Genomic DNA, 13591 nt, shown 5'->3' with positions numbered 1-13591 from the left:
CAAAGAACAAGGTTGCATGCTGACATTTTCAGAACAAAATAGAACAGGCTGCAGTGAGAGTCTCTCTCCATGGGATATTTAAAAATAGCAGGTTTGTGCATTCAGTCCTTCTCAGGCAAGCTCAGGGGTTTAGTGTTGTCGGGGCCCACAGGAACAATGCTCTGCAAGGCTTTATTTTTTTTTTTTTCAATTTTAGGTGTGCTAATGGATCCACATTGTAAACTCGTGCATTGAGTAACATTACAAGTAAATGTTCCACCTTAATTGTTGCTGGCAGTCTGCCCAGTTAATTATTTTTCAACTGATGCAAGAGGCAGCAAAACATCTTTTCAATTTACAGTTACAGTTTACTAATATGTAAAACTCTCCATGGTATGAACAGTGGTTACATAAGCCTCAAAACCAGCCACAACTCGGCCCTGAGCAAGAGTGACTCTCTGCCATCCTGCAGTGCTCACAGCTCCACCTTTTAGTACCAGATCTAGGCTATGTGTTAGTATCCCACAGACGGGTGACCAAAAATGGGGACGGTACGAAACAGTCCCCATTGGTACAATCCACAACTTGTCACAGTGGAAACGGGAAAAAAAGCATACTCAACTAAACTGTACCGTACCGTACTGCCTAGTGGAAAGGGGCTTTAATGTGTGACTTTCATTGAACTGAACTAAAACTTTTAAACGGCAAAGACACACAGTAACACAAGCAAACTAACTGACAGAGGCAGTGGTAGACCAGCAGCTACCAGCAGTGAAAATACTTTCAATATAGAGTACACGCTAACTGGTAATATTTTTTTAAGTAGGACAGTGTTTAAAATAAGTACACTTCTTCGCTTCTATGCCAGACTCAAGCCTGCTTCTCCAAACTGGCAGTGTGCTGATTTACACCTACTGTTGGTATGACACCCTATACTAACCTAATTCCAAAAAATTGAACTATCCCTTTAAGATATTGGTGCATGTATTGAAATGTGCTACATTCATGGTTTCCCTGCATAATCTCATTTTTAATACAGTTGGCCGGACAGTTCCTACAATGCACACATAGTCCCAGCTGACGGTGGCCACACTGAGGTCTGTCCAGTGACACATTCCTCACACTAGCCATTGGTTCTTCAAACACATAGTACGACGCTCACAGCAGGTCTGTTATGTTGACAGTGTGGTTGGAACATCACTGGCAAAACAAAAGATCCTTCTGTAGCTGTTAATTTGCAATGAGCACGACTGTGGCTGTCTAGACAGCTTTGTCCAGTGGGTTATGTAGAACAAATGTCTGTAGCAGTGTTAAGGTTGAGACTATGTCCATACATCAGGTTCTACCTGGTGTATGAGGCTTGGTCTTTCTCAAGCTGTATGCAAAACAGTGTAAGTCTGTTGCACTAGGCTGCTCCTAACTTGCAGCCGAACAGGATGGGAGGTGTGTCAGATGGTTCTTTATTGGTCTGTGACGCATCTGTGTAATTTAACCTGTCTCATTCCCCCTCAGCTCTATGTGGTTAACATTAGAACAAATTAGTCCAATGTCAGGGCAGCAGTGTTTCTGATGATTTTTGTGTTGCTCTGCAGCAAGATTGTAGGGGCATTATTGCCAAGAACTGCACTGGTGTGTGGCATGTTTTAATCTTTCGCAAGACAACACCACATTAGAACAGACTGTTCCTCAGGTCAGTGACCCGTCTGAAAAAGAAGCTTGTTATAGCACATCCTTTAGCTTATGTGAGCTCTTATGCAACAGATGTAGCCCTGTTTCACATCCTGTAGAACAGTTTCATCCACTTTTTGACACGTGCATCAATCTGTTTCAGTCTTTAATAAAAGGGCGTGTGAAAAATGGCTTCATAGATTTTCAATTTGTTCTTTTGCTTTATACAAAATCAAGAAGGCAAAGGTAACATACACTCAATGTACAAAAAAACATAAAATGAAGGATAGTTATCTCCCAACCTTACAGAAATTCTTAATACTTACTGTGATATATGCAAACCTATAACATTTGAAAGACAAAAGCTGACACTCGGCCCCAGGTATCACCTTTCTTCATAAAGTTTAACTAATCAGTCAAGTAAAAAAACTCACACTGATTGAGTTTATCGTCGTGTTAATATCATACATGAGAGACAGCAGTCTATCAAAAAGAAACCAAAAGCATAAAGATGTCTGTGTAAATGGAGACAGTAGGCATTGCACAGCAGGAGTCACATTACTGGCTGTAATATATGCTTGTTATAGTGGTGAAGTGATGACATGTACACAAGTAGATTTTCCCGAGTCCCGATCAGCAAATCTGAGCCAAGGAAAAGTTTATATTAGACTGCCAGTTGTATGTTTGGCGAATAGCCTCAAACTTTTCGATGAGGTCGCTGAATGATGGCCGCTGTGCCGGCTCTGTAGCCCAGCACTGCTCCATTAACAGCTTCACCTGGTGGTAAAAGAAAAGAGAAAGTAATTTTGAAAATATCCAGCTACTCATAAAGTCAATAAAATGTCAATAGTATATAATGGGCATGCTACCTCATGCGGGCAGTCTTTGGGACGAGGTAATCGCAGCTGTTTCTCCAGCAGTTTTATGAGTACCATCACAGTCATCTGTCCCTGGGTTGCCTCCATCATTTCAAAGAACTTCTACAACAAAATACAAACAAGTATATTGCACATTTAACTCAGGGATTCAAAGTTGACTTCATTAGTCTCACATGAAAACATGCAGGTTTGAGCTACAGGAGTGCTGACGTACTATCGGAGGGCTTTGGCGATGTTCACAGCGGGTCAGGATCTCATACAATGTAACGCCGAAGGACCAAATGTCAGAGGAAAAGGAAAACTTGCTCTCCTTCAAGCACTCAATGGCATACCTATACAGTACGAAAAATACAGTTTAACGGCCAAAGTCACAGCACAATGCATTGAATTACACTGTTAGGTGCTGCATGAACTCACCAGAACACTGGACTGTCCCCGTCCTCACGGACACGATAGTAGATCTCGCCTTCAGGGATATATTTGGTCAGGCCAAAGTCTCCAATCTTTACCAAATTGTCATTTTCCACTAGAACATTACGGGCGGCCAGGTCTCGATGGATGTATCGCTTCGAGTGCAAGTACTCCATACCCTTTAAAAAAGAGCGAAAGAAATACAAGGTGGATGCAATTACTGAATGGGTGAGGCAAAATGTGGATTTCAAACCAAAAAAAACTGGTAATCTTCTGAAGTTTCCTCTAGTATGTAATTTTTAGCCATTCTAGCAGTTAGCTGTCAGTCGTTCCTTCCACCACTTTGGTCCAGACTGAAACATCTTAACAGCAATTGGACTGATTGACATTGATTCATTGTGAGCATGCTGGCATTCGGATTTACGGTGCAGCCCCACAGAGCTGCTAGCATGGCTGCCGGCTCTTATGCTGTGCCGAAATTCGATACTCTCAGGCTATTTATATGCAAAAACAGTTTGTGAGATGTTTTAGTATGTCCAAAACCTTGGTATGAAACCAGTAGTACGTGATTTGCATACTATTTTGGGTGAAATACTACAGTAGACACACACTGGAAACTACACTGGCATAAATATCCCACAATGCAATGCGGTCAATGAAAATGTTCTTAACAGACAGCTCTGTAACGTCAATAGTGCTTCAATTTGAGTGTAATTGTAAGATTTCATTTTGCTAGACATACTATGTTTTATATTAAATTATCTTTATATTGCCAGTAGAGCTGAGGTTGGCACAGGTTACCATGGTTACACATCTTCAACTGACAGGAAGGCTCTGACGTGGTAATTACAGGTCAATATATCCAAAATGATACATACTACTGTTTATGTACACAACAGTATTTTGACTGATACAGTACACATATTGGGTATGTAGTGCCTCAATTTCAGCGCCAAGTTTTATTAAACTTTACATGACAAAGTATAATGTACTCTGTTAAAGGCATTGTTTAATATAAAGTATATTATAAACAATAACATGTAAATTCAATGATAAAATGACAAATTTAAAATGTCAGGGCAGGCTTGAAATTTACTGACTGGCTGACAAGGATGCAAATGATGCGACAATCAACAACATGCTGAGTGATTTCTTTCCTATTTACTGACAGAAAACACAGTTTAACATAATGTGAGTGCAACTAAACTATTCAACGTGAAATGAATTAATGACAATACACCGAAACCTGGAGTGCAACAAAATGAAATTAAATCTAAATGTGGTGCATTATTTACTCATGGCAATTTCAAGTGTACTGTAAACAGCTTCCTCTGAAGGAAGGAGAACATAAACAGACATCTCTGCAGTTTGCACACAGCACCAGGAATATTAAGAAGACCCCCTGAACTCACCTGACAGATCTGCTGAGCAAACATAAGGCACTGCTGCATTCCCAGTTTACGTTTGGGAAGGTACTCTCGCAGACTCCCCAGGGGAAGGTACTCCATTATCAGCTGCACCACTTGTCCTCCTGTCAATGGACAATGGAACTGCTTTTATCATCCTATTTCCATTACTTTTCAAAGGCAAGAATGACCTGTTGTCTATCCTGGTGCTGAAAGGGCTGTGGCGCTCAGCCTGCTGTGTATCGAAAACTCAAAATATTGACAAACAAGGGAAACGGTGCTGCACTTCGAATAGATTTTTTCAGTATTTACAGAGGAACAGCAGGAACCAAAAATCGATTCCCTGAATCATCCACTGAGCACTCCAAGCTAAAAAAGAACACTGAGCAAGCACTCCTTTGCACATGCAGATGCTGTATGTTGCCGTATATCTCAATAATCATATCTGAGATAGGCAGATGACAGCTGAGGACTCACCCAGCTCAGTACAACAGCCCTTGTACTTGACAATGTTGCAGTGATAGAGGGACTTCAGGATCTCAATCTCCTTCATCCAGCCCTCAGGCACATGACCGTTTTCCTGTTTCAAAGCCTTCACTGCCACACGTTCTCCTGTCCCATCGTTGGTCGGGTCATACAAGTAGAGAGTCACCTTCCCAAAGTGTCCCTGCAGACAGAACAATGAGCAGTGGGTTACACTCTAACATGCAGGAGAAAGAAGACAAAAGGTGATGTGGTGTTACAACTCACCTCTCCTAAGTCCCGCATCTTTTTCAGGTACCGTTTATGGAATATGCTAGGGTCTGTGTCAGGGAGAGTTTCGCTGGGGGATATATCAGGATCTGAGTGCAGAAAAAAAACACACATTATCAAATGCACTGAGAAAGGATGAAAGCAAAACAGAAAGAAAAGGTGACTCACTCTTGATCATGATTTCGGTGAGCTCTCTGAGCACAGTGCGGAACGAAGGCCTCTCCACGGGCTCGTAGGTCAAACACATGCTGATGAAAGTGGCCAGCTCCTGTGAGGATGGTTCAGCTAAACGGCCCTTTTGCTGAAAAAAGCGCTCTTTCTGTTCAGGGTGGAGGGAAAGGTTACGGTGTTACAGTTCGAAGTCAGATGGAAAAAATGGGCAGTTGCAGCTTGTGGCTGAAGAGAAATAAAGAGCTTACTTCAGACAGCGTGCTGCCACTCATGGGAAGATCGCCATTGTTGCAGATTTCAAGCAGGGTGATGCCAAAGCTCCACTGGTCAGCAGCGTTGCCAATGGATGCACCGCTTTCAACACACTCAGGGGCAATCCACGGGATGCGCTCAAGACGCTCTGCAGTACAGAACAGGGATAATTGAAATGATGTTGAAATGATGTATTAACATGTAACATGTTGAGGTGATCTCAGGCTGTGGGTGCTCTGGTTAAACTTTTTTGAGGAAGAACAGCAGAATTTAGTTTGAGGAAACTGAGCAAGTGTTGGAAACTGTTGCTCTGCTTTTATATTGAATGACCTCAGCAGACACAAAAAATTAATGATATCAGATCACAGACTGCAGAGAAAACTAGCCAGGATGGTTGAAAACACATCTGAACTTTTTGATGGGGAGTCTTTTATTTCTGACAGCCAAGGGCTACTTTGGTATTTTTCAACCTGGACCCTATTATGCTATGTTTTGTGTCTAAGTGACTAATGGGAACATCAATTTTTGAAACAGGTCCAGTATTGAGGGAGAGGGTTGCAGCCGGCAGCCTCAAAACAAGCACTGGCAGGCTCAGATCATTATATTAGCTTATGGGAAGTATCCATACAGAGAAACCTTACCTTTTTGTATAAGAGTAACATCCTTTTTGTTTAACCAGAAATAGCCCTGAAATCGCTATCACCACCACCACCAGACTCCATTTAAATAAACACTTATTTGAGTGTGTATAGAGCCAGCATATTGTCACATCTAAGTGGGTGAAGAAAGTGTTTATTTCTACTAAACCAGAGTTGGTAATTGTTAGAACAGTGGAAATATGTCCCAAGATGGCTTTTTTGAGTGTTAGTTTGTTTCTGTGAATAAGTGACTAAGGTGTGTTTTACTATGATTAAATTACAGTTTATTTAAATGGAGTCTGGTGGGTTTGGCGATAGTGATTTTGAGGCTGTTTCTGGTTAGACCAAAACGACCTTACGCTTTCACAAAAATGTCTAACTCTGTATGGATACTTTACGTATCTTTAAATTAATAATCTGAACATATCACAAGCAAAAACAAGCAGTTTTAGTGGATGTAAATTGATGGTGAAACATGCCCTGAATGGTTACATTGCATCCTGTTTCATCGCTGCCATCTGAAGCTGTCTGGCTCAATGCTGGATGTTTAAAAAAATGTTTTTCCCATTAGTCAGTTAGACATAAAACAGAAGAAAATAGGGCCTAGGTTAAAAAATACTGAACCTACTCTTTGAATGACACATTGCGAGATAAAACTGCAAGACAACAGGAAATAAGTCACAGGAAATGGTCTGGTTGAAGTTTCCTGTTTCCTAAATCTGATTAAAATAAGGCAGAAGAGAACATAAAATACAGAACATCTGAAGCTGACTGAGACTGTCTTGTAAATTGAAGTCAATTAAGAGTTTGAGTAAAGTGGTGAAGTTTCTGATACTGACCTTCGCGTGAAAGGACGCTCAGGGCAATCCCTGGGTCGCTCAGCTTGACAAAAGGAGTAGTGCCTTGCTCCAGACCACGCCTCGCCACCAGAATGTTCCTAGCACAGACGTTTCCATGAACCAGCCGTTTAGTCTCCTACAATGATGAAAATGGTAATGGCATCAACTCTTTTGGGATGTGGAGTATTAAAATAAAGTTAACACAAACTATTAACGCTGATAGTCGTCAAGCAAAAAAGAAATGCACTTGCAGCATGTAACATTTAGTCTGATAAAAGATTATATAATTTCCTGCCTGAGGCTCAGACTTATGAATTGGTGTCCAGTTGGAAAGCTTCTACATGTTTCTCTGCCCCACTGGCTTACAGAGGCTGATTGTAAGGTCTAAGACTATCTGGAGATGACTTGTACAACAGTTGTCTTACTTCACTTTAATGTCCACTTTGCTTTGTGGTCAGGGAAGTGAATTGTATTGAATTATAATTTGTGGCATACAACAAAAAAACAAAGTAGGGTTTGAACTCACAAGATAATTGAGGGCACTCGCAAGTTGTTTTGCAACAATGAATTTCCACTGAGGTGTCACTGAGGCCTTTTCTCGGCGAAGGAAAACATCCAAAGGCCCAAACTCCACAAATTCTTCCACCATGATGTCTGTAAAGACAGAAACACGTCTGATGGGTCCAATATATGATATAGCAAACAGCAAAATGTAAACAGGTAGCACCACTTTTAAAATAGACTGGTGTGAGATTGGTTTTGCATTTGCGTCATGGTTCACTTGGTACAGGAATCATAAATTGGCTGTTGACACAGAACATGTGTGTGATGGGGAAGTAGCAAACGAGGAAGTAATGCAGCTAAAAGTTAAACCTGAGTTTGTGAAGGTGAAAAGTGTTCTTGCTCTTACTTTCAGATCCTTTGACTGACATGCCATGTACAAACACCAGGTGCCTGTGGGACACCTGACTCATGAGACTTGCGGTTTCCAAAAATCCCTGAGAAAGACAAAAGGAGAGCAAAGATCAGACACATGGAGAGTTAAGATGGTAATAAATGTTAATATACATTCTACCACTGTTATTATTTTGAGTGTTGGTTACCATTACAGCTATTAAAGATAACAGGGCTTACTATATCAGTATCTTTATCACTTTGGTCTAGAATCTTGAGAACCACTTGGATCCCTTTGCGGTCAGCGGAGTTGTTGTTGAACTCGTCATCATCCTCATGTTCTCCACCACGCACCAGCAGACGTCCCGAGTAGATGTTTGTTCTGGTTCCGCGGCCCAGATGCTGTTCCTGCTCATAAACAAAACACTCACTATTCAGTCACAGACCTGCAAACATGAAATTACCTACAAATTACCCAGGGGAGCTGTATGCGAGAAGGCAGTTGTTGAAATCACTTGGATTGGACATTTAGTAGACTTTATCCTGCCAGCTCCCAAGTACAAAGTCTGTGTACTTTACAATTGAGCCCATGTGTGAATAGAGCAAGTCATTTGCCAGAGAATTTCCAGCAAACGAGTGGGCGTGTTGATGATGTTTCTATCATGCAAAGATCATTTACACAAAGATGGCAACGAAAATGTCTGGAGAGATGACACCAGATTTGGGAGCTTCTGTCAGAAAGGGCCAAAGCAGAAACTGTCAGACAAATTCAAGGAACTGCAAAAGACTAAGTTATTTATGATCAAATTATGAACCGGCTACGTGACTGCGGTGTAATCAGCGTCATGTCCTGCCTCCTGTATGCTTTGCCCAGGCACCAGCCCTCGCCTTAACATTGTCCAGTGTTCATATGAGAAAATGGCTCTCGTGGGATAAACCAGGTAGAAAGTCGGACTCTATCACCTGTATGATGTCTTTTTCCTTGATCTGGTGAAAGCGTACTTGGGCCATGTTTAGGGACAAGGAGTCTGTGTGAGCACCCTGCCTCATCACCAGAAGGTTGGATAGCTCTACAGCACAGAAACACACATAGACAACCCTATGTTAGGATCTAATTATACCACAACACTGAGTAACTTCAAAATACACCGGAAGATTTTCACATAAAGCAGCAATATGTGTCTGGAATTAAAAGCCAAGTGAACACAAACCTGCTTGTTTTGGCAAACAGCATTTTTTGACAGTGAAAGTGTCTGGACCAGACTTGAGGACATAGGTCTTGAGGCTTTCTGCGAGCTCCTTCATGCTGGGGAATTCTCTGTCCCATCCCTCCAGAGAGAACATCGAACCCTTGTGGTGTATCCGAAACTGCTTGTGGCTCGGCTTTGATCCATTCTGTGAGCCACAATAAACACAAGTGCACAAGTTTTCACTGTCACTGCATCGCAATAATCTCAACAGCGGAGCGTGGGCGGTGACTTACCCCATTTTTGCTCAGGACAGCCAGGATGATGCGGTGATAGTCCACGGCACTCCAACGTACGAGGAAAGCTCCCTCCTCTGCTGCTTCCTTTTTCAGCTTCAGCAGCACAAAATCATCACTGGAAGCACACCAGAGTTGTGATATAACACGCTGTGTTCCTCTATAGCCTGCTCGTGTGTCTGTATGTGCATGTGTATGAGGAGAAAACTCACTGCATAGGTCCATGCAGTCCATTTGCTACACTCAGCACTACCCTTGGGGGAGCCACTTCATGACAAAGATAGTGGTGGGCGAACGCAGTCAGTCGGTTGTATCCATCTAGGAGGGAGATGAAGGAACGGGCCTCCTGGCTGGAGTTCATCTGAACCTCCTACATACACATACACAAACACCACTAGCTTACAATCAGAGCTCCCACCTACAGACACATACAAATTCAAAACATAATAAAAGCCCAAAGCGTACCAAAACCCAAAGCTCTTACAGTCATCAACATATAGAACTGGAGAATATATGAGTACCTAGGCATAAACTGTACAGTATATTCAGACTCTTTATAGACTGAACAATCTGATCAGTGGAATGACTAATAGACAGCATATCAATTGGACTAATGCAGCACAAGCACATTAACCAATTAAATTAATGTACTGCAGCTTTTACATAAAAGGATAAACAAGTACTCTCACCATGCAGTGATTGTCCTGAGTGCTAATGCACACAGTATCTCCGGTGATGGCTATGTGAGTTATTTCAGGGAAATCACAGAAGGAGGTCCATTTATTAGGAGTGTTTGCATTCGGTTGGCTGGACTGTTGTTTTGTTTTCTTCATGTAGTTCATGTAGTCGTTCCTGAGGTAACTGTTTGCCTGCGCCTAGGTAAAGAGACTGAATGAACAAAATGTCCACACTAGAAAAATACACAACAAACCAAAGAATTAGACCATCAGAGGCTTGAAATTCTGACCTTCTGAGCGGACACCTTTCTCCACTGAATCCCCTTGGTGCCAGACACCATTATCTCGTGTGTGGCAGGCATTCTGAAGTTATCTTTCGAGGCACCCGCTGCGTGGGTGGTGTTGGAGTAAGAGCTGCTTTCATCCCCGTCCTCTCTCAGTTCCAGGTGGGATACTGGGAAGGTCTCCGTACCAAAACGTGGTGCCAAGTGTTCAAGAGTAGAGATGTACTTATACATGATCTCATGGGCGCCTAGTTGTCCCTTGTCCACGGTGTGCTGGAATTTCTGCACAAACTCTGCAAACACCCGCCGCATCCTGATTTTTGTCAGGAAGCTGTCTTTGGAAATCTGTTTGGCAAAAGTCCTCGGTATGCAATGTGAGAAGCTGAAAGAAAACGAGATATTTAGACGTTACCTGGAAGCAGTAATTAAAGTAGACCAGAAGCTTCGATAATCCAAAGGAGAAACTGGATTGTCATGGCAGGAAATAGGATAGAAACAGTACAACAAACAACCTAATTATAATGAGACAAATACATATATATTATCATCAAAACATATTCTAATTAATATAGCCAATTAACATATTTGTTGATGAATTTACAGATCTATAGACCCACAAAATGCCCATTTATTGATCAGTTATTCATGCTGTGTTACCTTGAATTTGCAAAGAAAACGTTAACGAAGAATCCAAAAACAGCAAACATTGTTGATTAATTGAAGTCAACAGGTTTAACAACAGCAAAACTCTATGAAAACGTATGTTAACAAACTTAAACACAACTCATGCAGTACAATCTAAGTGTCCTTTACCGAGTCGCATGTTCACTGCCTCCAAAACAGGTTGCATTGCCTTGTATTCAGACCTTTCGGACTGGGACTCATAGTGAAACTTATCTATGCTTTTAGTCCGGGTTAGAAAGGGCTGAAGGCAAGGCAATGCAACCTGTTTTGGAAGTACTGAGCATGGGACCAGATAAAGGAGACTTGGATTGTCCTGCACGAGTTGTGTGAGAGATGGTAAACAAATGTTTTGATACAGTTTCGCTGTTGTTTATCTGAGTTCCCGTTTACTTCAATTAATCAACAGTGTTTGACGTTTTTGGATTCTTCATTCACCAAAATGTTTGCTTCATGAATTCAAGGTAACACAGCATGAATAACTGATCTATAAATGGTCATTTTGTGAGTAAAGTATCTCTTTAAGTGCACTTAATCATTATTCACTATTTCATTGTACCATATCCTCCCAAAGTAATTACCTGACTTTTTCAGCAACCTCTTGTAAGGTGCAACCTGTTTGCAATGCCTGGTGAGAGAGTTGAAGCACGGCCATCCCCAAGCTTTCATTTTTGAAGCGACTTATATCCTCCACCGACTGAAGGTCTTCCATCTGTATTACTTCGTTCACAAACTCATATTTAGCCTTTTGGAGACATTAGAAGTAAAGAGGTTAGGTACTTAGGTATTGTGAACACAACAAAAAAATGTGCGCTCTATCCATACATGGTAAACACCAACCTGGGAGAATAAGTATTGTAAGGATGCGATTTCAAGCAGTGGGGAGCCGCCCTGATTTGTCCCGGATCTGAGAGAATATCGAGACACAGCTGGCTCCTTCTGATTCAGCCCGTGCCAATTCCGAAAGTAAAACCTAGGTACAAGGAGAGATGACAAATAGCGTGAATGATCCCAGCGTGTTTCCATCTTACTTCCTTCTTGATTCAGCATTACACTGACCTCATACAGTAGTGAAGAACGAGGCTGGAGTTGTCTGGATTGAAGTCATGGTTTGGACTGTACCAGCACCGTGACTGCGGGTTGTACAGCGCAAACAATACATGGCACAGAGGAGTTATCCCTGTGGGATTAATACATATGGGTGTTACCAAAATACCACATGAAAGTAAACTCCATACTTTCATTTTTGCTCTCTGACGGTCTATTGCTTCACTCTCACCTACTGCCTCTGCCGCTGAGATGCACAAGTCCTCTGCTGTGACTCCTCCGCTTGTGTGAGACAAATATCTTTCACCTTCCTTTGAGCAGAACAAGTAGACATGGATGCCCGGACCCTGAGGGGGGTCGGGCAGGCCTGGGAATGCCCCTTGCCTTGAACGCCTGGACCACCCACTTCTGGACATGGTGGGCACAGCCAAATCACTGACACACACGCACAGAGTAAAGACCTACATATTAGTATAGTGTATGATTGATAGGTTGATGCACTGCATTAAGGCACGTACCCATTAAGGCCTACGTAAACACAAACGTCAGAGCAATTACACAACGACACCTTGCGTTTTTTTGTAGTCACATATTCGGTATTTTCCATATTACACTGTTCAGTTAAAAAAACTAACATGATAGGTTAACAAATGACAACAAATGTAAAACAAAAATCCTAAAAATATGTCAGATAATCAATTTGTTAAAGGGCCTTCCGGGGGTAATTCCTCGTTTTAATTGTTTACATCACGCAACACTGCACAGCACCATAAAGCACAACGGCAGATATATTCTTAAATAGAAAATATATAAAACACACACACCGACTGCGTCACAGTGTCCCAAACACACACGCGCCCTCACACACAGTGTACCGACACCATTACAGATAAACATGTAAACATGACTATAAACATAACCGTGAAACTTACCAACGTGTGTGACAACGAAGTGTCTTACCGTTTAACGTCGAGCTTTTGACGGAGTTGCGTAAAACCCTAACGCGGTGACACGAAGTGAGAGTCAGGCTTCATTATCTTATGGACGTATTTCCCCCTTCGCCTCCTACTCTTGAGTTCTCGTGAACTGCGAGCGACGACAGACCGACAGACCGCTGGTTTCCTGAAACCAACATGGTCACTCCCTTCAGCGGGCATGCGCGCGCGCACGCACACATGGGCTGATCTTTCAAAATAAACGCCTGCAATAAGAGTGTTGACATTTATGGTGATACAATGATGTCTCGTCAGCTGGGACTATGCTATAAAGGTGGAGGAAGTACTGTAGCTATTTATTGAAGTAGGCTACCAGTAGCACAGCCTGCTGTGTTATTCACAGGGGCGTAATTTACCGGGGGGGGGACGACAGGGGACTGTTTTTGCTCCTCCACTTTTTACAGTCCAAAAACTAATAATGATAATGATACATTTGCCACCTTTCAAAGCGCCCAAGGTCACCTTACAGAGCATAAGATAACATACAGAGCAAGGGACGTGAATTAGGCACACACGTAAGCCTCGTTTCCACTGA

The 13591-nt window shown here is 42.1% G+C and overlaps 1 protein-coding gene across 2 annotated transcripts; it reads right to left on the bottom strand.

The window, feature by feature from the left end:
* Positions 1-1796: 1796 nt before the first annotated feature.
* On the bottom strand, positions 1797-13182 carry tyk2 (tyrosine kinase 2). 2 transcript variants are annotated; one of them, XM_050068724.1, is made up of 24 exons: positions 13022-13182; positions 12294-12496; positions 12074-12194; positions 11855-11987; positions 11596-11759; positions 10340-10715; positions 10062-10247; positions 9585-9742; positions 9373-9490; positions 9101-9284; positions 8853-8959; positions 8130-8297; positions 7906-7993; positions 7522-7649; positions 6996-7131; positions 5515-5666; positions 5264-5414; positions 5093-5184; positions 4820-5009; positions 4349-4467; positions 2943-3115; positions 2740-2857; positions 2517-2627; positions 1797-2424 (listed from the first exon to the last, which is right to left on the bottom strand). In XM_050068724.1, exons 2-24 carry the CDS (start codon positions 12475-12477, stop codon positions 2281-2283), a joined length of 3501 nt encoding a protein of 1166 aa, XP_049924681.1. In that variant the 5' UTR covers positions 12478-12496; positions 13022-13182; the 3' UTR covers positions 1797-2280. The 2 variants fall into 2 exon arrangements, with proteins under 2 accessions (XP_049924681.1, XP_049924682.1); XM_050068725.1 differs by having other exon boundaries at positions 12994-13181.
* Positions 13183-13591: the final 409 nt, after the last annotated feature.

The sequence above is a fragment of the Epinephelus moara genome, chromosome 18, assembly GCF_006386435.1.
Source record: "Epinephelus moara isolate mb chromosome 18, YSFRI_EMoa_1.0, whole genome shotgun sequence".
In the NCBI taxonomy this organism is placed as follows: domain Eukaryota; kingdom Metazoa; phylum Chordata; class Actinopteri; order Perciformes; family Serranidae; genus Epinephelus; species Epinephelus moara.
Note: the sequence above shows the minus strand (reverse complement) of the source record. Positions and strands in the feature narration are given on the sequence as shown.